Raw genomic sequence first — 24053 nt, forward strand, 5'->3', positions numbered from 1 at the left:
ATAATCCCGAGGGGGGTTTGTGTACAATGACGGGCTAGGGAAAGATGAGCAACATTCAGGAACAGTCAATTTTGGGGTTAACAGACCCCTAGTACAGCAATTTGATCAAAGCAGGTGAATTGATACTAGCTGTAAGGTGTGTAAATGTGCAAGTGCTTTTATGAATTGTGGTTAAAATATGTCTCACCATTGTGCCATAGACATGTGGCTTTTCTGCCTACCCCTAAAATTAACTGCAGTCAGTTCAGCCCTGCTAGCTGGATTATTAAGACGTGTCCCTGAAATTTCAAGTGGTCTGGTCACCCTATTTCATTCCACGGAGGCAAAAATATGGCATCCAGCATGCTTGTGGAATAGTTAAAAAGTTAAATTACAGCCATCACTCATAACAACTGTAATTGAGATCAACGTCAATTCCTTTTAGAGAAGACTCCCTCCAAAAAGCAGTCTTTTTTTAAAAAAAATAACCTTTATTATTGTAGTGCTGACATTTTTACTTGTAAAGGAGGAATTCTTAAACATTTTCTCTAGGTTTATGTGAGTTTACTAGTATTATACAGGTATAGGACCCGTTATCCACAATGCTCAGGACCAAGGGTATTCCGGATAAGGGGTCTTTCCGTAATTTGGATCTTCATACCTAAGGCTGATGCCACACGTGGCGTTATTACGCTAATAAATTTTTATTTTTTTTATGTTTAATAAAAAAATCAATAAAACATGAATTAAACCCAATAGGATTATTTTGCATCCAGTAAGGATTAATTATATCTTAGTTGGGATCAAATACAAAACACTTTTATTTTTAAAAATCTGAATTATTTGATTAAAATGGAGTCTATGGGAGACAGGCTTTCCGTAATTCAGAGCTTTCTTGATATTGGGTCTCTGGATAACAGATAGTATAGATACATGTATACAACTGTTATCCAAAATGCTCAGGACCTGGGATTCTTTTTGTAATTTGGATCTTCAGCTGCTAAAAATCATATAAATACCCAATAGGATTGTTTTGCCTGCAAAAAGAGATGAGTTATATCTTAGTTTGGCTCAAGTACAAGCTACTGTTTTGTTATTACAGAGAAAAATTATTAGAGAAATTATTTTACAATTCTGCATTATTTCATTAAAATAGAGTCTATGGGAAATGGTCTTCCTGTAATTTTGAGCTCTCTGGATAATGGATTTCCGGATAATGAATCCCAAACTTGTATTCCCTTCCAAATCTTTATGAATTTTAGCTTTAAAATGCTGTGTTCATTAAACTGTTTACATTGGTAGCACTGATGTTTTCCCATGGAAGTAGTAACTGATATTCTAAGACAATTTGTAATTTATTTTCATTTTTTTATGTATGTAACATTTAGCTTTTTGCTCTGCAGTTCCACAGCTATCTGGTTGCTGGGGTCCAGGTAACTCTAGCAACCAGACAGTGGTTTAAATGAACGTCCAATATTAATATCAAATATTAATAAAGGAGGAAATATAAGTCGTAAAAAGTAACAATAACAACATAAATATAGCCTTACAGAGGATGAGTGTTTTGATTTCTAGGTTCAGTGACCCATTGGAAATCTGGAATGAGGCAAAAGGACAGGGCAAATATTAAAACAATTATACAATTGTAAAATAGTGTAATAAAAGTTAACTTAAACATAAAATATAAAATGCTATTAATTTTGGTTAAATAATAAAAGGTATTGAGCAAAGACCGAGGTGCTTGGCTCCTGTAACCTACAGGTTTTTCCCAAGAACTCCAATTAGGCTATTTTTAACAAGCTGGATTTTTTGCCTTAGCTTTGATCCTAGTAACCTCTAGTTTATCAGTTGTGAGGCGTTATAAGGTGGAATTTATAAGCTTCAAGCAACTCTTTAAAATCTGGCTTTATTGTTGCTACTTGTGCTAATGACTCTCTTAACTCCTAGCCAACCATTCCTTGGATTCCTGTAAGCTTCTGGCTTTAAGTTGGGCTCATATTATGGCCCCCTGGTGGGTCCCAGTGCCTGGACATTCCCTCCCATTTTCTGATCATAAAACAATACAGGCTATAGCATCTCAACAAAATGCCAGTTGTTTGGGGGTTAGCTCTGTTAATAACAGGACAGGAAAGTTTCACTTTCTAGACAAAAATTGCTTCTTATAATGAGGGTTTGCCAGTAATTAGTGGATGACAAAAAGCTAGTGTTTAGCATAGGAATAAAGCTGGGCTCTGAAGTAAGCACCGGCCCTCATAAATAGTGAAAGTAGCTATTCCTTTTCATTGTCTTTGTATCTTAACAACTGCTATTCATTATGGAAGGGATTAATTGCCCTAACTTATACTGACCAGTCATAAATAAATGATGTCGGAACCAATAAAGAGAGGAGTACAGTTTTGCTCCAGAATAGTCCATGCTAGTTTTAGTGTTATATCAAATATAGCGTATAATTCTTCCCATTTATAAAAGAACTGTACTTCCTTAGTTCGGTGTCCAGTACACAGGTAAGAAACACTATGGGGCCGATTTATCAAAACTTTAGTGCTTAATGCACAAAAACTCACCCACGTTTTATTCATTCCTATGGGGAGTTTTTATGTATCAAGCTTTAAACTCACATTTTGATAAATCTGCCCATAAGTAATGGAACATGAGACTATAGAGAAGAGTTACTAAGATGACAAAGAGAACTGATAGTTATAAAGACAGATTGGCTCTATGGGGATTTGTGGCATCAGAGCTGGCCGACCATCCAGGTGTCCGATAGGATTGCAGCGTTGATACTAGGGGCAAGTAATATTATTCTCATGTAACCAAGCTCTGCAGTTTGTGCTTTGATAAACTGGTCCTGTTTCGTCGTTGCCAGTCTGGACTGCACTGATTATTTCACTTTAGCTTGTGCTTCCAGATAGGCGAAGGACTAATTTATGCCTCATGTTTGTATTAGCCGGCCAGGTCTGACCTTTATGTCCTTAGCACCTCATAACCATCGGACAAGTCGGCTCATTTCCTGCGCCAGCCTGCACGCTAAGGTCCCTGTTACACTTTCCAAAATGATCATCATAGCCTTCTAATTAAGGGGAAAAATGCATAATTCAGAGATTTCCAACCTTTAAACTTCCAACTACTGTTAATGTGCAATTTCCCAGCATCCCCTGACAGCCTTCAGCTGTCACTGGGATGCCGAAAGCAGAAGGCTGTGCTACCTTCTGGTTCCAGGATATTGAGGGGCCCTTTACCAACAGTTGTGGCAGTACTGCTCTTTCCCTGATTAATACCAGTCATAAATGACTGCATCCTGTTAATAGGAGTAGACAGCAGAGGCACATGTGTAGGGCACAATGGAGGGGGCCACTAGGAGCCTAGAAACATAACTCTGCTGCTCTCAAGTGGGAGTGGGGGGATTGGAGTTGCCAAGCAGAACCGTTGCTGGTGTGGGATGGGGTGTAGATGACACCCAGGAACTTGCCTTGAGTGCCATTTACTTTTGGTCCGGTTCCGCCAGGAGCAGCAATTTGCTGCCAGAAGCAAGGGTCTCACTTTGCCTCATGACAAAAACAGCTATGTGGACAAATGGCCCTTTTGCCCATTAATTAAAGATGCCATGGCTAGAGCTGCGTGTTGCAGATCTCTGATGCATATACTTAAATGGTATGTCCACCCTACACTGGAATAGATAATGATAGAGCAACGCTCAGTGGAAATGTACCCCAGGCCGGCTCATTTTTGAAGAGGACTGCTGGTCCGAGGTACAAATTTAGTGACTGGCATTACTGGGGGTGCCTAACTTGAGGGGGGGAATTAATTTTACTTTAAAGGGGAATTAAAGCTTTACTAAGAAATAGGATAGAAATGTTACACCTTAAGTTTTTGGATTCTGTACCAGCCCAAGGCTACTGCAGTACTGGGGTTTTGGCTTCAGAGAATTAAACCAGTGTTGTCCATCGGAAATTAGTTTTTTTAAGAAAAACAGCAAAAATTTGTGCAAATTTGCCTAGTGTTGGTAAATAAACCCACTAATTAGTATATTTAGTATATTATTTAAATACAATAACAATGCCTGCACAGCATAGGTGCACCCCCCCCCAGGCTGCAGGTCCCTTGTTTATATATAAAAGAGCATTCCAGGATGCAGGCCTGCTATAAAGAGGTAGACGTAAACAGGGAAGCAGCATTGTAGTTCCCAGACAGAAGGGGCCTGGGGTCTATTCATGCTTCTCCTCCCACGTCCTGCTAATCACTATCCCAACTCCAGGCAAGTACTGGGTGCTGCAGAAAGGTGCTGAACTTCTAAATAGCACTTCTCTTTATAACCGACATTTCTATCTCTTAGGGCCCTGATGGGATCAGAGTGTGTCTTGGGGACTATATGGGCTAATGACTCCTTCATAAACGGCAGAGCATGTTGTCACTGGAGTAGGTGTTTATGTTAAGTTATCCAACTGGCCTGAACTGGGATTCAGAATAGGCCCTGGCATATCACATACACAGAGGCCCAAACAGTCCCCCACCAGCTCACTAAATAGTGACTGTCTATGGCATTTTACAATAGTCCCTCTGCCAGAATCCACAGATTCCAGTCTGGGCCTGGTCTACAATTTTTGATGCAATGTTATAACAAATAGTGTGCTGTTTTGGAACAAAGCCCACACTAATTATGGCATGATTACCTAAAAACCACCCTTTTCCCACCCGTGTATTTACCATATGGGATCACAGAAATTACTGTGGATTTTTGCAGTTGGTATTTCTTAGATAATTTGTGATTTTGTGATAGAGTAGTAATAGGAGACCTGTGTGAAGCTTGAATATTTTAATGGTGTATTATCCCAAAAGCTAGGGGATCCTGTCTTCTTATCTTCTATAGTGTCCAATGGTAAAGCAAACATTACATACGCTGTATCCACAGACACATATGGCTCTTGATGTATTTTGACTCCACAGACTATGACACTGGACAGAAGTGCTGGAGAACTAAAGGGCACAAAATCACTCTCCTTAGTTCATTCTAAACGCATTTGCATCTGGGGTGTTGCTGCACTCTTTGTCTAGCATCTGCATGCCTGCCCACCCCTCATGAATGCAGGGATGCTAAACACAGGCTGCACTGTATTCATGGGAGAAACACAGGTTTTTTTCTGAATTTCTGCAGGCCTTTGCACTCCAAACTGGAGTGGCAGAGACCTGTGGAAATTCACAGAAGTCCAGGGCGCAAAGTTGGAATGCACTTTGCTCTCTGCATATTGCCCCCCCCCTTTTTTTTGCACTTTGCACTTTGCACCCTGCACTTAGTAAATGACACCTCATGGTTTTCGATGAGAGGCCCATAAAAGTCAAAAATGCTCTTTCCAGTGACTGTATGGGAATGACTGGGGGCAGTTTCTGTTGCTGTCAGGCCAGAGTGTCAGTTCCTGAGTGATACTTGCTTTGCATTGCTGGCATACAGCATTTCCCATCCATGCTAATTTTCTATGAGCCCCCAGGACTTAAGGGGCCCCTTATGGGGAAAATGTTTTTAACAAAACACCTATGGCATAGTATTTTGTATATTTTTATGGCTGTCCAACTTCTACACATAAGAACTAACAGGTTACCTTACTTAGTAGTCAAGGCTGGATAAAGACAACAGCCTACTCTCCATGCACAACTTTCCCTCCATGTCATGAGATCAGAGTAAGCCTCTGGTGGCTTTTTATTGATTTCTACTTTTAGCCATTGTTGCTGAAATTCAGATTTGAAGCTGGCTTTTGTTAGCTTGGTCGATCGCTACCATTCTCCAAAAGATTAATCTCTCTGTACTGGCCAGACTGGCGAGGACCTTTGACATGCTGGGCGCTAGAGCAGAGCTTTGTGTGAGAGGCTAGAGGTCACCCTATAGAAATCTCTACGTATCGGAAAGATGGGCGAGAAGAATGGGAATGCTTCCCAAGGCGCCTATTGTCTCCGTTGGTCACTTCTCATGCCTGATGCCTGCACACATTATAGCAATGCCTGAGCAGTGTCATCTAAGCCTGTGTGCAGCCTGCTGTTAATAGTACATTTGTACGGCTGGCAAAGAATCCTTCTCATTGTTATTTCTCTGTATGGAGACATACAGTTCCCAAATACATTTCAAGGCAGTGTATTGCATTTTTATACTTTGGATGCATGTACAAAATATATTACGGTAGAAGAATGCATGCTGAACTCACAAGAACACACACTTGCGGTACAGAATATTGCATATTAATGGAATCTATGCAGTGTGATGCATTCACTGTGGGTTTTAAACTCCCTAAGTCCCTAAGTAATGGATCCATTATTCTTCTACTTAGTTGTACAGGTAGAGGACTTGTCATCCAGAATGCTCGGGATCTGGAGTTTTTCAGATAAGAGGTCTTTCCATAATTTGGACCTCCATACCTTAAGTCTGTTAAAAAAATAATTTAATCATGAATTAAACCTAACAGAATTGTTTTTGCCTCCAGTAAGGATTAATTATATCTTAGTTCGGATCAAGTTATAGATACAAGCTACTGTTTTATAATTACAGAGAAAAGGGTAATCAAATGTAAAAATTTGAATTATTTCATTAAAATGGCGCCCATGGGATATGGCCTTGCCTTAATTTGCAGCTTTCCGGATAATTGGTTTCCAGACAAAGGATCTCATATTTGTACATAACAGTAAATTATCTGTTGATAATTGTCCAGGCATAAAGGGGTATTTGCCTACCACTGCCATACGGAATGCAGTAGCCAACAAAACATCACTGTCTGTCTTACACTGCCCCTAATATGCACGTAGGATGGTGACAGGTAGAGTTTGGTGCCAATAATTTAGAATGGTGTTGGCAGGAAAAAACATACGTGCTGGGGGCCAAGGGTTTGGGTGAAATGAAGGGTTTGACTGAATCTGAATACTTAGACTGTAAGCTCTGCGGGACAGGGACCTCCTTCCTACTGTGTCTCATACCACATGGCACTTATTCCCTGTGCATTTATATATATTTATTTATATATATGTGTGTAATTTTGTGCTTTGTAAGATTGTACAGCGCTGCGTACCCTTGTGGCGCTTTATAAATAAAGTTATACATACATACACACATACATCTTGCTGTGATTCCCAAAACACAGGATTCGGTGCATTCCTAACATTTTACCTGTGATGTATTTAGTGCTATAGGAGAGAGGCATAGTCACTTCCCTTGCTGATATCCTGCATTCCCTGCCCTACTGAGCCACTCTAATACCGATGGCACTTAGTCTGTGGCACTCAGTGGCAGCTAGAAAATACTGGGCCCTATAACAAAATCATTTTAAGTCCCCCTAAACTATGGAATGAAAACATTTGAATAAACTTATACTGAGTCGGCCCCATCCTATACCTCCTCCAGTTGTCCCAGGGTCTCCTTCTCTATAGTTACCTCCATGGCACTGATAATTTATTATTTAGGGTCATCAATCTGTTCCCCATATTCACCAGAGCAAATGGCACGGCTTTTCTACTGCTGGCCTTCCCCTGTGACTTATTATACAGAGCATTCTGCTAGCAGTGACCTTAGAAGATCATGTCTCTGGGGTTTGGTCCATGTGGACCCCTGGCTGGGACCTTGCTGCTATTGTCATGCTAATGCTCGGCTTCAGCTTGTTTGGGATAAATTCTCCAGGCTGAGGGCTCAGATTTCAAGTGGAAGGGATCTAACTACTAGTTCCCACAGCTTAATTAGAGCCCCACAGTCTGCTCCTTTTCTCCTATGTTGTTCCACGATTAGAGTGACCCTTACCTTGCCTCAGGGTCAGCTGTTGTGTTCCAAAAGCAGCCAGGGAATTGAACTAAGTGATCTAATACTCCCAGGGACAAATCCGGCCTTTCTTGTTTGGGCTGATGGAAACCAAACAGCCCTGGACAATTATTAGTTACACAGTCATTAGTTATTCAAGGTCCTTATCATATTCACACACTAGGCCACTGCAGAACTTACACAGTAGTATAGGCTGAAGAAATGCATGCTTAAAAAGGGTGTAATAAAGCAATACTCATGCAAACAACATTGTAGGTTTTTGGTAAATAACATCAGATCAACTTTAACTTCAGGTTAACTTTTAGTATGTTATAGAACGGTCTATTCTTAGCAAGTTTTCAATTGGTCTTCATTTTTTATTTGTTATAGTTTTAAAGTTATTTGCCTTCCTCTTCTCTCTTCACTGACCCTGGCAGGCAAAAAAAAACTATTGCTCTGTGAGGCTATTGTCATTGTTACTTTTTATTGCTTATCTTTCTATTGAGGCCCTCCTCTATTTATATTCCTGCCTCTTTCAAACCACTGCCTGGTTGCTAGGTTAAACTGGACCCTAGCAACCAGTTTGCTGCAGAAATTTCAAACTGGTGAAATGCTGAACAAAAAGCCAAATAAATCAAAACCTGCAAATAACAAAAAATTACATCATACTAAGAGTTAATTAAAAGGTGAACAACCCCTTTAAGGTAAGCAGTGTAGTATAATCCTCTCTTAGGTTAAAGCTATAAATAAGCAAAAGAAAAAGGAATGTCCTGTGCCCACAATAAATGCCCTCACCCTTGGTGTAACTTTGTTATGACCTTCAGCTATTCTGGGCAGGGAAGAGGTTACTACCCTGATGCCTTTAAAGGGGAAATCACTACTTTTCTGATGCAGTTTCATTTTTATATATTTTTGTTGGTATGTTTGTTCTGTTCTGCTTCTCACTGATTAATTTCTGCTTGGTTTCTAAGGAAAACCTCCCCTAGCAACCAGTACATTTTTTTTTACAATTAATAACTTTTAATATTCTTATGATCTCGTCCTGTTCATGTTGATTAGTGTGTAGCAGCAGGCACACAGTAACAAAAGGTTGGGTTAATTTTATGGGCAAATTTCATGCTACACTCCCTTTAGATAAAATAATGCCAGACTGTGGGGGTTAATAAAGATTTTGGATGATAACAGATTTTGTCTAAACACTTATTTACTGTCCTAGAAATAGCAACCATAGCACACGATAGCTTTAGTAACAATGATTTTATATGTCATTTTATAAAGTAAGGGTTTGAGGTCCGGACGCTAAAGCTAGGATTCAAGCCAATGTATCTGATAAACACTGTTGTGGGGAAATATCATTTGCAACAATTCTGGGCATTTTGGTAGGCAATAAGGCACTCAGAATTGCTTTAAATTCATTTTAATGAATGAACACGGGTCAAGGTTGTTGCCTCTAAAATGAAAGAGAAGCAATTCAGGTTATTTGGTTACCCGCCAATGGAGCTGCTAGAGGCCCGGAAGTGCTGTGCAGACAAGGGCATTTGGGGAAACTGCCTTGACTAAATACCCTTTAGCATGGAATGTTCACATTTCACCTAATGACATCAGTGATGTTTCTACGTACAGAGATATCTGCAATGTTTAATGTTATGACTAGGTCTAAAGCACCCAGATCAAATGTGGGAAAGACATTTTAGAAAGACAAAAAAAGCAATTGCTAAAATTATAGCTCCCTCTTTTTCTGACCGTACAGAGACCTGTACAGGTATCGGACCCCTTATCCGGAAACCCGTTATCCAGAAAGCTCCGAATTACGGATAGCCCATCTCCCATAGACTCCATTTTAATCAAATAATGCAGAATTTTAAAACTGATTTCCTTTTTCTTTCTAATAATAAAACAGTACCTGTACTTGATCCCAACTAAGATATAATTACCCCTTATTGGGGGCAGAACAGCCCTATTGGGTTTATTTAATGGTTAAATGATTCCCTTTTCTCTGTAATAATAAAACAGTATATAAATATATAAATAATCCTTATTGGGGGCAAAACAATCCTGTTGGGGCTAATTCATGTTTTATTGATTTTTTAGTAGACTTAGGGGGAGATTTACAAAGACCCGAACGCTCCGAGCGTATTCTCGCATTTTCGTGATATTTGCGATCTTCAGAAATTTTCGTTTCCAATCCGAATTTTTAGCATTCGGGATTCGAACTTGTGTTTTGATAAATCTGCCCCTTAGTGTATGGAGATCCAAATCATGGAAAGAATCATATCCAGAATACCCTTGGTCCCGAGCATTCTGGGTAACGGGTCCTATACCTGTACTAATTTCTGACAGCTAACTGGAAAGGTTATATGGACTGGTAAGCACTGCTAGATCTAGTAAATACAAACTCTAAGAGCAAATATGGCTTGTAAAGACGAAGTAAAGCTGGCTGGGAAAGATTTTTTTAAAAGCCTTTTTTTTTCAGACCATTTTTGGGACAAAATTATAATCATTATGAATCAGCAAGCCTAAGTCTGCAGGGCCCCTCACAATTGACCTAGGGGTGCAAGTTTGGGGGATCAACCAGTTTGGTCCACCACTTGACTTAGAGTGTACATTTTTTTATTAACACATCCAGTTACTTTCACTTTCAGTTCAGAACTTCTTAGATATTGCTGCCTTCCTCACATCCCCCCTCCCTCCTCACCATCTAATTTTGTAACCAGTGCATGGACATGGGTATCAGGCCCCCCCATACTGGCACAGAAACAAGATTTTGGGGTGACACAAAGCTTGCCTAAATAACAGTGTGCACAAAATGGCGCCTGCTGCTTGCTGTGATTATGAGTTTCAAGGCTGAAGAAAATAAGATTAAAACAATTTGTAAAGTGTAAGTGAAGTTTATTTTGCTTGACAAACACAACAGAAAACAACTTATTTCTTAGGGTGACAGGTCCCCTTTAAATGGCCTCTATAAGTTAATTTTGTGCAGTGCTTTTGTACTTTTCTATTGGAAATATTAAAGTCAATGTTGAATTATTTTCCATTTCTTTTTTGGCTTCTATTAAGGTATCTATGGGTGAGCTTGAGTTTTAGCCTTGCCTAAGCTACCATAGTCTCTCAGCTGGCTACAGTCTTTTCTATCACCTCCCCTATCCATCCCATTGTGTTATAATCCCTAAAAAGAAGCCAGAAAGGTGTTGATCAGCCACAATTAAAAGTCACTGTAATTATTTATGTATGTACGTACGTATGTACGTACGTACGTACGTACGTACGAATGTACGTATAAATAATTTTATATAATGCTAGTAGTATACCCAGTGCTGTATATTTTTACAATACAGTAAAAGAATAAACAGGGATGAGAAACAATATAATAAACAAGTTAAATATAAAAAATTAGAACGGTTAAGAGCCATATCCAAGATAACATAGGAGGAAGGAGATCGCTCCACCATAGAGCTTATATTCAAAGGTGGGTGCTTAACACGAGTAGGAAGGTAAAAAGTACTGCTATGCACAGAGATTTGGGAATTGGCCCTTAAGTGCCAAGACTGGACCAGATAATACTCCAAAAATAATAATACTCCAAAAGCTAGGATCAGTTTCTATTTAAAGAGATTTAGAGGGAGTTCTTTATGGAGGAATCCCCATGATTGGTAAGAAGCGAGCTGCGATTTGTTTTGTGTAAAATACTGCAAGTTAAGATCTGATTGGTTGCTGTGCATAACCAAACTGCAACAGAAAAGCGCCTGTTTTATTAAATGAGCTCCGTAAGTCATATACTGAATATGCTGATGCAATAGCTTTCTGATACATCATATTTCACATGGGTGGTTTTAAGCTATGAAAAAGGAGGGCCCTTGGCTCTAAAAGAAACTTAAATGCTGTCATTGGGCTGTAGTGGTTTTTCTGGGGCCCCTGACACCACCCTGATGCTATTAAAGCCCTAGTAGCAGCTTTCATCCTTTCCTGGCACGCACACAGAATTCCAGTCTTTGCCTTTATCATTTATCCAGACAAGTCTCCATTAAGAAAAACAATCTTGGGTTTCACTGTCCAGCACAATGACATTGTTACAGGTGACTGATTGAGGGCAGCCTGACCCAGGAAAGTGCTTCAGCGCCGCTGAGTTATTAAATCCCCTAATTAGACAAAAAAGCACATATTCACATTTACAGAAAACATTGGGTCGTCTGAATGCGGCGCATTTCTTGTTGTTGTTCTTCCCACTGAATAGAGAGCTTTGAAAATGTCTCCTGTTGTGCATGGAATACGTTCATGTCATGGTGACCTGACTGCATATTGAGCAGCTCTCTCCCTGCTAAACAAGCGGCATTACGTGACTGCAGCCATGGTACCTAGGAGAAAGCTGAACTGACTGATCCATACTGATCATCAATACTCTGCAGATGGGCAAAGAAATGATATTATTGGGCAACTATATCTTCATTTTTTAATACTGACCCTATGGATTTGTCTAATGGACATATTAAAACTACAGGTATGTAAAGTGATAGTTACGTGGAGTTGCTTTAATCCAGCAAACTAAAAAAATTAATAAACCACGGGACCTTTTATCGACATGTATGGGGCTCGGGTATTTTTGAAGGAAGGGTATCAAAGAACTACAGCCCTCGGGTTCAGCAAATAAATTGGGCGCAAGTGATTCTTAAACAAATGATGATTCTTTATTTACAGAAATGTAGCATAACCTCCATATATATAGCTCAAATATTTAGCAGTTACTCATGTACAAATTTTACCAGAAGAATTTACCCATGGTCAATAATCAAAGTGGGTTTATTGAACTTGGTGCCCAGTGCCAAGTACCAAGCCCTTCAAGTGGGACCACGGCGAGCTACAGTAGGCACTACCAGGAAAGCTGGCCATACACATACTGATAAAATTGTATAAAACTTTGTTTTGTACGATTTTCGGACCGTGTGTGGACTTCGAATTATCGTCCCAATAATTTTTGTACTGTGGCGACTGGTCGTTTAGTCGATCGGGCAGGTTCGAAAATTTTGGTTGGATAACAATAAAATCTGCACACAATGGAAGTCACTTTCATACGATTGGTGTCTGCCATGTTCAGAACATCCTCTGATTTGTATTTTAGTTACTTTATCCTACATTTTGGTAGAGTTTGGTGGGTGATACACACAGGACTCTTAAGCTGGCTATACACTCACCAATATTATTGTGAAAAACCGAGTTTTGTACTATATTCAGTGCGTGTATGGCGGATCGACGAGGCGACAATATCGCAAAAGGTTTGGATACTGGTCGTCTCGTCGATCGGACGGGACAAAAGATTTTGAATCATCAGGTGGAGGTAGAATCCCTATTGTTTCTCCTCTATATCTGATGATTCCGCTCTGAACGTCAGTGGAAGGAACAATCAATCTTTCCTAGATCATTATTGGTACGTGTATGGCTACCTTTATTCTCGTCCGTGGTGAGGAGAATTCTACTGGACCTACCTCCCCCAGGCCGTAACCTGTGCCCACCTTCCAAGAAGGTGGAATCCAAAGAAAGAGGCAGATCCCATTATTTTAGACGACAGAACAATGACACCTCCTGGCCAGTTACTTAACTGCCAGAAAAATACTCTAACCTAGCATAAGGAAAAAGCTTTCCCTCCCAACTGTAAATTAGAACCCACTTAGGTGGCCAAAACCATAGGGATTATTTGAATAAAGGGTAACTAAACCTTTAGCTCCCTACAAGTAGATTTGTTTTTTTATTTGCTGTAACCAAATGTTAATTGTTTTATGCTGATTGCCCCCAGATTCCCTGTTGACTTCCCTGGGTCATCCTTTATTCATATCTATCCTTTAGGTGTGTACTAATTGTTAAGCCAGAGGGATATCGGCTATTGGAGCCTGCTGCCAGGCAGGTAAAGTTGACTGGAATGCAAGGTGTTGTTTTTAGTGCAGAAGGACCTGACCAAAGTCAGGTCCTTCCTTTATAAGTAAAAAATCAATAATCTATAATAAACTGGATCCATACCTAGAAAGGTAATGCAAAGATAATGTGATAATGGGCACTTTCTAGGCAGCCATCCCTGAGCGGCGTTTAACAATTAGTATTATAGGCCAGTATCCTATTAATCGGTATGGTCAGAACAATGTATAGGAAGCCTCAATTATTCTGTTTGTTTATTTGGTAAATTTGACTGGAATGCAAGGTATTGTTTTTAGTGCAGAAGGACCTGGCCAAAGTCCTTTGAAGTAAAAATATATATCAATAATCTATAATAAACTGGATCCATACCTAGAAAGGTAATGCAAAGATAATGTGATAATGGGCACTTTCTAGGCAGCCATCACTGAGCGGCGTTTAACAATTAGCATTATAGGCCAGTATCCTATTAATCGGTAGGGTCAGATCAATGTATAGAAAGCCTCCGTTATTCTTTTAAAGGAGGTTATGATAGGTTTAGTACTTGGACTTTTTAAATTGCCAGCCAGCAAAATATTGTTGAGAGAGAGAGAGAAAATCTGGGTTGTCTGTAGTCTCATTTACATGCAATGAAGATGGACAAATTGTGGGTGTATTTGCCTTTTACAAATGGAGGTGAGTTGCCTGTCTACCAGCTATAACTGCAGCTATCCATGCTGGTGGTAAATGGTTGTCCTGGGGACATGCCATTATCTGATGGTGGGGCTTGATCCATGTTCACCTAGGCAAACAGCCCACTCCCCGTCTGTGTCTCCAGTTCCTGTCTGGTCTGTGTCGCTTATCTAAGGAATGCTCAGGAAAGTCCTTCATGTGAGCTGATTGATAGCATTTATTTAGGGAACCCATTTGTTGGAAGGACTTCCCTTGGAAGAGGGACTTGCTCTGTTTATGAATTCACCAGCTTCTTTGATAATATATATATATACTTTATTCTGTAATCACTTTGACTTTGGAATTCAATGGATGATCAGTAGTCACTCTATGTATATAAATGAAAAGATTTGTTGCACCCATCAGTGTGAATGAGACACAGGGGCACTGTAGTGGCCAGAACCCTTCTTCTTGTAGCCAGACGGTAGGGTATGCGTGGGATCTCTAGTGCAGAGAGCACTATGGCCCTGTCCTACATTAATAGCTAAATGTCCTGTTTTTAAATATAAAGTTAATTTCTTTAATAGCTTTTTGCAGCCCCCAGTAATATGCGTCTGGGACAAAGATTTCTCCTTGGCTTGTGGGAGAACCGTCACTGACTCGACATAAGGTGCAGGTTGCACATGCCCACAATTGCCAAAATGCTTTGCCCTGAATATTAAGGACAACCTAGGGACACGTAAATATATACCAAATATATATACTCATATACCACTCAAAATTAGTTAAAAAGTGGAAATGTATTTCAGTCCATGAAAAACAGTAAATACCCCAAAGATGTAGCCTAGATCCTTGGGCTATTTACTGTTTTAAATGGAGTGAAATACATTTCCACTTTTTAACTAATTTTGAGTGGTATATGAGTATATATATTTGGTATCTGTTTTACCCCTTGTTGATCACTAGGGGGATTCTTTGTATACTGTTCAGTTTAGTTTATTTGCCCGTATTTATGTATCTTGGACTTCCTAACTTTTCCATTTTTTTCACATGTAAATATATATCTATGTCTTGCCCACATCACTCCTACGCTAACTGTATGTCTGTATCTTGGCTACATCACTCCCGTGCTAAATGATGCCTTGTACCAGGGCCAATGTTAGCTGGTTTAGATGGTCATATAGAGCCCTGAGCATCTGTAGGGCCCCTGTAGGTGTCCCACCGGTTGGACTGGGCCGGTGGGACAGCTGGAAAAAACCTGGTGGGCCCCAACAGACTAGATCCCTGCCTCCTCTCCCCCATTGTTCCCCCTCTGCCCTCCCCCAATTGCAGCAAAAAGTAAAGGTGGCCGTACACTGTAAAATCCTCTTATTTGGCAAGGTCGCCAAGCAAGCAGATCTTCTCCCGATATGCCCACCTAAGGGTGGGGGATATTGGGCTAATTAGGACCGCATCAAAGAGCCGATGCGGTTTCTGATCCAATGGAAAAATCAAACCTGATCCTGAACACCCCAGTCTGACCCTGAACACTGATAATAGTATTATGTAGTAATTGCTAGATATTTTCATTATGTAAATCTGGAATAACCAATGTTTTGCTGTTGATAGGATACTGGGGATTGTAGTTCAGCAACATACTGAGAGCTACAGGTTCCCCTTCCTTTCCCCTAGAGAAAGCTCTGTATTTTGTATTTCTGTATCATCCCGTGTTTTTTTAAACGTGGAACGTCAGCCTTAATTTGTTCCACATGCATTTCCACTACAAATGATACGCTAATAGTCTACGTGGGAAATGTTCCATTAATTGCACTGTGACACACACACAGCGTTAACTTTAGAGCAGTTTCTAATCATAATGTGATGTATTGTGGCTATTCCAGACATAATAGATGTTATTCTAATTCACTTCAAGATAACGGAACATATTCAGCCATAACTAAAACAAACGTCATGTCCTCTAGCATTGGCACAGAACATTCTAGTGCTGCCTCGAAGAACACTCTTTATGCACATTGCGTTCTAGAGCCACTTCACAAGGAATTACTCAAATACAGCCAGGCTTTGTCATACGGGTCGGGGGCACAGAATAATAGTGGGCAGGCTACTGTAAGTTCATATTACTGCTTCATTAGGGCAAATAACTGTACCGTGATCTATTCATTATTTGATCTTATTACTGTAGTGCTTTTATATTATTCATTTGTGCAGTGAAGTGGCTCATTGGTTATCAGTGCGGGGGGCCTGAGGTTAGCCCTCCCACTCTTTAACCCCCTCAAAAACTATAGAGGCTCCTAGTGAAACTAATGATGTCCATACACTATAAGATCCACTCATTTGGTGAGGTCTCAAAACGAGGAGATCTTTCCACTGATATGCCCACCTAAGGACCAAACGATTGAATTACAATGAAGGAAACAGGACCGTGAGGGTCCGTTTTAAGTCCCCATACACAGGGATAAGCTGCTGAATCAGTCCGAAGGACTCAAACCGGCAACTTAAATCTTCCTGTGTATGGCCAACTTAACCCTTGTTTGTTTCAGGTGGGGACCTTAGATTGTAAACTCTACTGCTGCACAAACTGATGTGAATGGTGTATATAATCTCTGTAGTATGTATCATAACTATATAATGAATAATATACAGAGTGCAAACATTAGCACTCCATAGGGCTTATTTACAAATGACGTCAGGGCATACAGTGTAAAAAAACAGGTGCAAACTTCTAAAGTTTACTGCACTTTAAACCCTGCCCCACCATTGATGTTATTGGCAGCACTGTATTCATAAGGGGAGGGCAGTGGGAGGCACGTAGGGGGTCCCAACTCCTACCCTCTACCCACCCCTTAGTGTTGTAGCACTTGCGTCCTGGTCAGAAATAAATGATAAAGATACACATACATACATGAGACCCCATGTTTTTTGCCACCATCTTCTACAGTTTTTATCTGATGTTGTATCTACTTATACATTTACGGTTGGTAAAATGTCTGCCACCATCCTGTGTACCATGGACCTAACAGAACAGTCAGACCACAGTGGTCTACAAGCATAAAATCTATTGTTTACATACCGTAGGATTTTAAACCATTAACAGGATTTATTAGTGACTGAAGTAGGAAACCTTGGCAAGACAGAGTAAACAACTTCATGGCAATTTTAACCCCTTGTAGAATCTATAGCTCTCTCATGAAATTGCCAGCGTGCCCTCGCCGTAGATTATATGCTTGTGGGTTACATGTTTTTCAGTGCCTGAATGCAGGTTTCCTGGCAACTTTCTATTAAACTTTAACCAAATCTGCTGCATTAAATGGAAAATGGAGCTTATTTGGCCTGAAATCTGCTTGTTTGAGAGGAGATAGCCAAGTAATTGCCATTCAAGTCATTGGGAGGTGGCATGGGCAGCATTAAGCATTGCCAGTGGAGACAATACCTAGTGTGCCAATATGTTTAATGCCTTCACAAGGGTGTTGTTCTATCACAGACAAGCTATGGGGTTATTCTAAAAAAAAAAAAAAAAAAAGTGCAAAATTAGTCTGAAACCAGCATTCAGTTTCGGGATTCGGACACGATTCTGCCTTTTTTGGCAGGATTTGGCCATATCCATGCTCCTGGCCGAACTGAATCCTTAAAATCATGTGACTTATGGTCATGTAAACACAGAAATTGAACCCTTCTGTAAACTATTTTGCAAACACAAATTCGGATTCGATTTGGTATTTGGCCAAGGGATTCGGGGTTTGGTCAAATCCGAAAAAAGTGGATTCAGTGCATCCTTAGTCCAGTAACCCATAGCGACCATCAGCTACTTTGAAACAGGTGACCAATTGTCGTAGCCCTTTATGTCATTTTATCTCCTCTTGCCTTATGCCCCAAACCCTGCCTATTCTTCTTTAATCTTTTGCCAGCCCCTATGGAGCATTCTCCCTGAAAAAGTATTAAGTCTGTACCAGAGAGTCAGCAACGTTGCTTACAAAGCGGCCACTGGGAAACATTAAAGCTGGTAAAATAAAACCTGTTCATCTAAACATTTACATTTAAGGGAAAAAAAGAGAAAAGAAAAATAGAAAGCAGTTGCTAAAAGTGGTTATTTGCAATCCCTAGAGCATTTGCAGTGAGTGCCCCCCAGGGACTGAGCGTTCCTGGATAATAGGCAGGGAATGTAAGGAGTGGAGTGTTGCACACACTGTGATGTTCTTGGACAGCTTGTAACCCATGGGGAGCAATAAGGGTCAGAGAGCTGGGAAGTTCTTTTATAAGGTGTCAGAGCGTGGTCACTGCTGAGTTGGAGGAAAGGCTGCTGGCTGGATTGTTTCCTGCAATCTATCAGCAGGGTCTCATCTCTCTCTCTCTGAAGGAGGAGGAGGAGGAATCTTCTGCCTCACTGCAGCCTTCTCACTACTGAGTTACCTCTGGCAGGGCAGACTTGATGCTGGTGTCAGATCACTGATTATGATTATTGGAACACCATCAGCATATCCCCCCACAATATCCCCCACGTAGGGGCTTCTCTGCCCTTTCTCCTGGAAGTGTAACTTTTTTCTGTTCCTTCTCGCCGTGAAGATGGGAAATTCGTATGCAGGGCAATTGAAGACAACGAGGTTTGAAGAAGTTCTGCACAATTCTATTGAGGCTTCCCTGAGATCCAATACCCTGGTCCCCAGACCTGTGTTTTCCCAGCTGTATTTGGAAGCTGAACAGCAGTTTTCATCCCTGGAAGGTAAGAAATTCCTTATTATTAGGTATTATATATATTATTGGGGTGGGGGATATAAACCTCTTAGTGAAACTTGTCTTTATTTATGTTCTCCATAGCCTCACTAAGTACATGTTCAACACTCACACAAACCATACATTCAGTATTATACGCTTTATAATGTAGACTGTAAGCTCTTATAATCAAGATTTTCGCACAAGACTTTGTGTTTTATTACTCCTTGATCCTGCACTGTGGACACTCAAATTATAATGATAATTATAATAGATCAGTGAATAGTTATAAATATAGCTCAGTATATTTGAATACAAATTTATTGGTGGGTATTCCAGATTTCTATCTATCTATCTATCTATCTATCTATCTATCTATCTATCTATCTATCTATCTATCTGTCTATCATATTCCACAGCAGTTAATACATCATTCACAGTGCCCTTCCCCAATGCTTACAAATATAATGTCCTTATCACAAACACTACTATATATATATATATATATATATATATATATATATATATATATATAGAAAATAATTATCTGTGGCCAGCACACCCTTCAATGTTTCAATAAAAAAATTTTCTCCTTGAGAAAGGTCCTAATAAGGACCGAAACTTTGGTTTTAACAATATATCTGCAATAAATTTTTTTTTGATGAAACATTGAAGGGTGTGCTGGCCACAGATAATTATTTTCTATACATACATAATTTTGGCTAGCACCCCGCAGAATATTGAGCCTTGGAGTGCGGACACCATTTGGATATATATATATAAATATACAGAGACAAACAGAGCACACCCTAATAGTAATCAACTGCCCCGGGTGCTAGCAAAAAACATGTATAAAGCAAGACAGTGAGCCGCACACACAGGGACCTAGTTAGAAAACAAAAAAAAATTTATTAATGAAAAAAATCCAACGTTTCGAGCACCAACTGTGCTCTTCCTCAGGGACAAAACCCGGGTTTTGTCCCTGAGGAAGAGCACAGTTGGTGCTCGAAACGTTGGATTTTTTTCATTAATAAAATTTTTTTCGTTTTCTAACTAAGTCCCTGTGTGTGCGGCTCACTGTCTTGCTTTATATATATATATATATATATATATATATATATATATATATATATATATATATATATATATATATATATATATATATATATATATATATATATATATATATAACCGAAAGACAAAAAGATGAATAGGAGGGGGCCTGCATAAAAAGATAAGAAATAATAAAATTAAATTGCAAATTCGCAGAATAATAGTTTTTTTTTTTTGCCTTCCGGGTTTATAACCCCTTTCTGAAAGTTGGAAAGAGGCTAAGAAAACAACATTCTATAATGTACTATCCTGTAATGTACAGGGCTGCGCTGCCCAAGGTGCAAAGTGCAGGCTCCGTGTCTCGGTCCGTAGGCTGATATCACATGTGGGGGTTTCTCCACCGGGGTAATCTGCTGCCCCTTGTTTTGTGAGCACAGACAGACACGGCATCCGTGGCACTATATACATAAGCAACAAAAAGCAAATGGCACTCAGGGCTGCAAACAAGGGCAAAAACCCTTTCAAAAGTTTATTGCGGAGGTGCAACGTTTCGGGGCAAAGTGACCCCTTTATCAAGCATACTATATACATAAACCACTCACTTTGCCCCAGATGTTCTCCTCCTTTACCTTTAGACATCTGTAGCCCTTAGAGATTTAACTCAGTGAAGCCATTATTTTCAAAAAGGCCATAGTCTGGTCTGCGATTATTATTTACACTCCTCCTCACCAAGCGTTGGGCTTTACGCTCAAAATATCCCAGAGAGACATTGATTTGAGGTCTAATGGCAGCACGGCAATGATCTTTGAGTTCTGTTACTGTTTTGCTGAAGACTTTTCTCATACAAATGTAGTAGGAATAAACTATTATAGAAAAGCTTGTGAACTTTTTTTTTAGGTAAGCTTTTGCCTTCTCTGGTGGAGACGGTAGGAGGAGCAGCTAAGCAAGCCTTTCTCTTTCTCAGCCTGGGGCATGTGCATCCAGACATGCTGATGTGGATGTGATAACAATGGCTGCCCAACAGTGTCTTAATGATACAATAAATTCCACAAGGTGTCTAACAGCACCACTCAGGCATCTGCTTCTCAGGGGAAAACTCTTCAGAAAATAAAAAGGAGCATTTGCAGTTTACAGGGTTAGCTGCTTAGGCAGAAATCATGGTCCCCATACTAAGTTAGCAAGGCCCTCCCCCCAGTTATTAACTGATTGGTCATTTGGTCCCCTGGTCGCTGAATACTCCCAACAAGTAGCATGGGGCCCTAATGCAAATAAAATCATCCACAGAAGAATGGCCAAGTTCCTGATTCACCCCAGTCATGCCTATTATACTAAAAGTCATGAATGCCTGTAGATGTCCTTTGCTGTAGGATACTATGAACCTTTCTTGGCTCCTCAGTCTAGCTTCTTCTAATGGTAGGGCATGGGTTACACTAATACTCTTAAGGTACAGATTTCTTCTAATGGTAGGGCATGGGTTACATTAAGACTCTTAAGGTACCAATTTCTTCTAATGGAAGGGCATAGGTTACACTGATAATTTCTCAATTTATGAGGGAGGACATTCTAACAAGTCATCCTAAGATCCCATATATCTGTGTACAATGGGGCTCATTTATTAACCCTGGGCAAACTTGCCTGTGGGCAGTAACCCATAGCAACCAGTGCTTGGCTTTTTTTCATTGCCTGCCATGGGTAACTGACGATGGGCTAATTTGCCCAGTGTTGATAAATGACCCTGGCAGTGTCTAGTATGCCAATGCCCTTCATCTTTTTTAAAGTTTAGATCTCAGCATAGGGTTTCTTCTACAGGTGGCCGAGCAGACAATGATGATGAAGAAGATGATGAGGATGATGGATCTGGCTCAAGCAGTCCACCCCTTTCTTACCAGAGTAAGCCACCCCCAGAAGGCTGTTGTACCACCGATGGTAAGACTCAGTTCTAAGAATAAAAAAATGGGATTACTAGTAGATTATGGAATGAATGAATCCTGTGTTCCCTGAGTTCACTAGGTACATAGATATTCATAATGTTTTCAAAAACTGAAGGGTTTGTGTGCAATTTTATATCTCAACAGGCATGGTAGATCCGTCATAATGAATGCTCAGCTTAGTAAATATATGGCAGCTCCACCTCTCCAAATACAATATATGTATGCAAGGGAGAAATCATCTGGGTACCTAATAACCTATACCCAATGAATGTATAAAGGAATGGTAGTTATTCCTTACCTTTAGGCTGTACATTGCCACCCTATCTGGTCAAAGATCAAGCCTGAAGACCAGTTGCACTTTGTTCTTATATACCTGAGATCTTGAGAAGACCACAATTTACAGCAGATTGATTCTCATGTTGTATTACACCATACGTTGAATAACATTCTCTTCATGATGATTTGTAGGATTTTGTCAGGCTGGGAAGGACCTAAGGCTCTCCTCACTATCTACTGACTACTTTGATGTGCCACCTGGATTTTTATTGGTTGGCGTCAAGTCTCCCAGTCTACCTGATCACATATTAGTGTGTGCAGTGGACAAGAGGTTTTTACCAGATGATAATGGATGCAATGCACTACTAGGTAAGTTTAGGACTGTGGCCTGATTTTGGGGTGTTTTATTGACAAGAGGCAGGGAGATAATGAAACTATTTCCCTTTAGTCTTTTTTTATAGAACCTAATTTACTTTATAAAATGATTGACTATGGCTAAAATTTTGAATGGATACTACATAGCAGTGATCCTCAACCCCCAGTGTTGCTCACCAACCCCTTATATGTTGCTACCTGTGGCCTTAAAGCAGGTGCTTATTTTTGAATTTTTGGTTTGAAGTCATATAGTGCAGGGCTTCCCAACCTTTTCAGCAGCACGGCCCGGTAGGAGGCAAATTAAAACAGATACTTGTATGTGGGCATAAAAACAGATGTACTGACAAACAGTACCTTCTGTAGGCCGCCAGTCCACATAGGGCTACCAAACACAGCCCATATTTAGTGGTTTTAAATGAGAGACGACAATATGACTAGGAGAGGGCCAGAATAGAAAGATAAGTAATACCAAGTAATGATAACAATAAAATTGTAAGATCAGGAAGCAATAGTTTTTTGCTGCTGGGTCAGTGACCCCCATTAGAAAACTGGAAAAATGTAGATGTGGAAGCCAAATAAGTTGAAAACTATAGAAAAAAATAAATAAAGAAGACCAATCACAAAGTTGCTAGGAATAGGGCATTCTATAACATATTAAAAGTTAATGTAAAGGTAAACTGCCCCTTTAATATAGTACATTTTTATATAGATTTATCTTCTGCAGATTCCGTATACGACTGTGCCCTACCTATTTTATTTCCAGTGAATAATACCCCCTATCCATAGTGTGCAGCTTTAGGGCTGACTGGGTTCAACCCCAGCTGTAGAATGCAGGGCAGCCTGTAGCGGGCCCTATCACTGCCAAAAAACATTTTTGGTATTACTTGTCGGCCTAAAATATTAACTCTGCATGGGGCCCCAGAGGAAATGTTGCTTTCTGATGTTACACTGGGTGTGTAATATTTAATTGAGCAGTTCCGTGTTTTATGCTTTTCATGACCCCCTTTCCTTTGGGATAATGCTATAGGCCTTCTCATGTTCCTGCAGTCGTTTCATGGATGTTAAGCAGATGGCCGGCAAATACTTTCATTACCCCATACGAATTGTTCACACTGCTGAGTTGTCATGACCTCCAAAGTCACGGTGACCTTTAGCAACCCATATAGCAGAGTGCGTGATGCATCCGTCTAGCTCCTCGTATCGTACCCATGCAAGGAAAGGTTTTCCGGTACCCATAGAAACCAGACAGCAGGCCGGATGAATGAGGCTACAATTTCTCTGGTTTATGAAATGCCAAATAATTGAGCGAATGACGCTGGCTTGTTTTTCATCTTCTCTTTAATGTTGCACTATACTGTATATTATATGAATTAAATTGAGTTTCTTTTCAATGCCTTCCTCCAGGCTCCAATACTTCA

At 40.1% G+C, this 24053-nt stretch overlaps 1 protein-coding gene across 3 annotated transcripts in view; it reads left to right on the forward strand.

Moving 5' to 3' along the window:
• Window positions 1-24053, forward strand: part of greb1 (growth regulating estrogen receptor binding 1) — a 66315-nt gene that overhangs the window by 2722 nt on the left and 39540 nt on the right. For all 3 annotated transcript variants that reach the window (XM_012963459.3, XM_012963456.3, XM_012963457.3), the window contains exons 2-4: window positions 18854-19010; window positions 21863-21979; window positions 22453-22629. In XM_012963459.3, coding sequence (XP_012818913.1) covers window positions 18854-19010; window positions 21863-21979; window positions 22453-22629 — 451 coding nt within the window. The remainder of the gene's footprint in view (window positions 1-18853; window positions 19011-21862; window positions 21980-22452; window positions 22630-24053) is intronic.

This window comes from Xenopus tropicalis, chromosome 5 (genome assembly GCF_000004195.4).
Source record: "Xenopus tropicalis strain Nigerian chromosome 5, UCB_Xtro_10.0, whole genome shotgun sequence".
Classification (NCBI taxonomy): Eukaryota; Metazoa; Chordata; class Amphibia; order Anura; family Pipidae; genus Xenopus; species Xenopus tropicalis.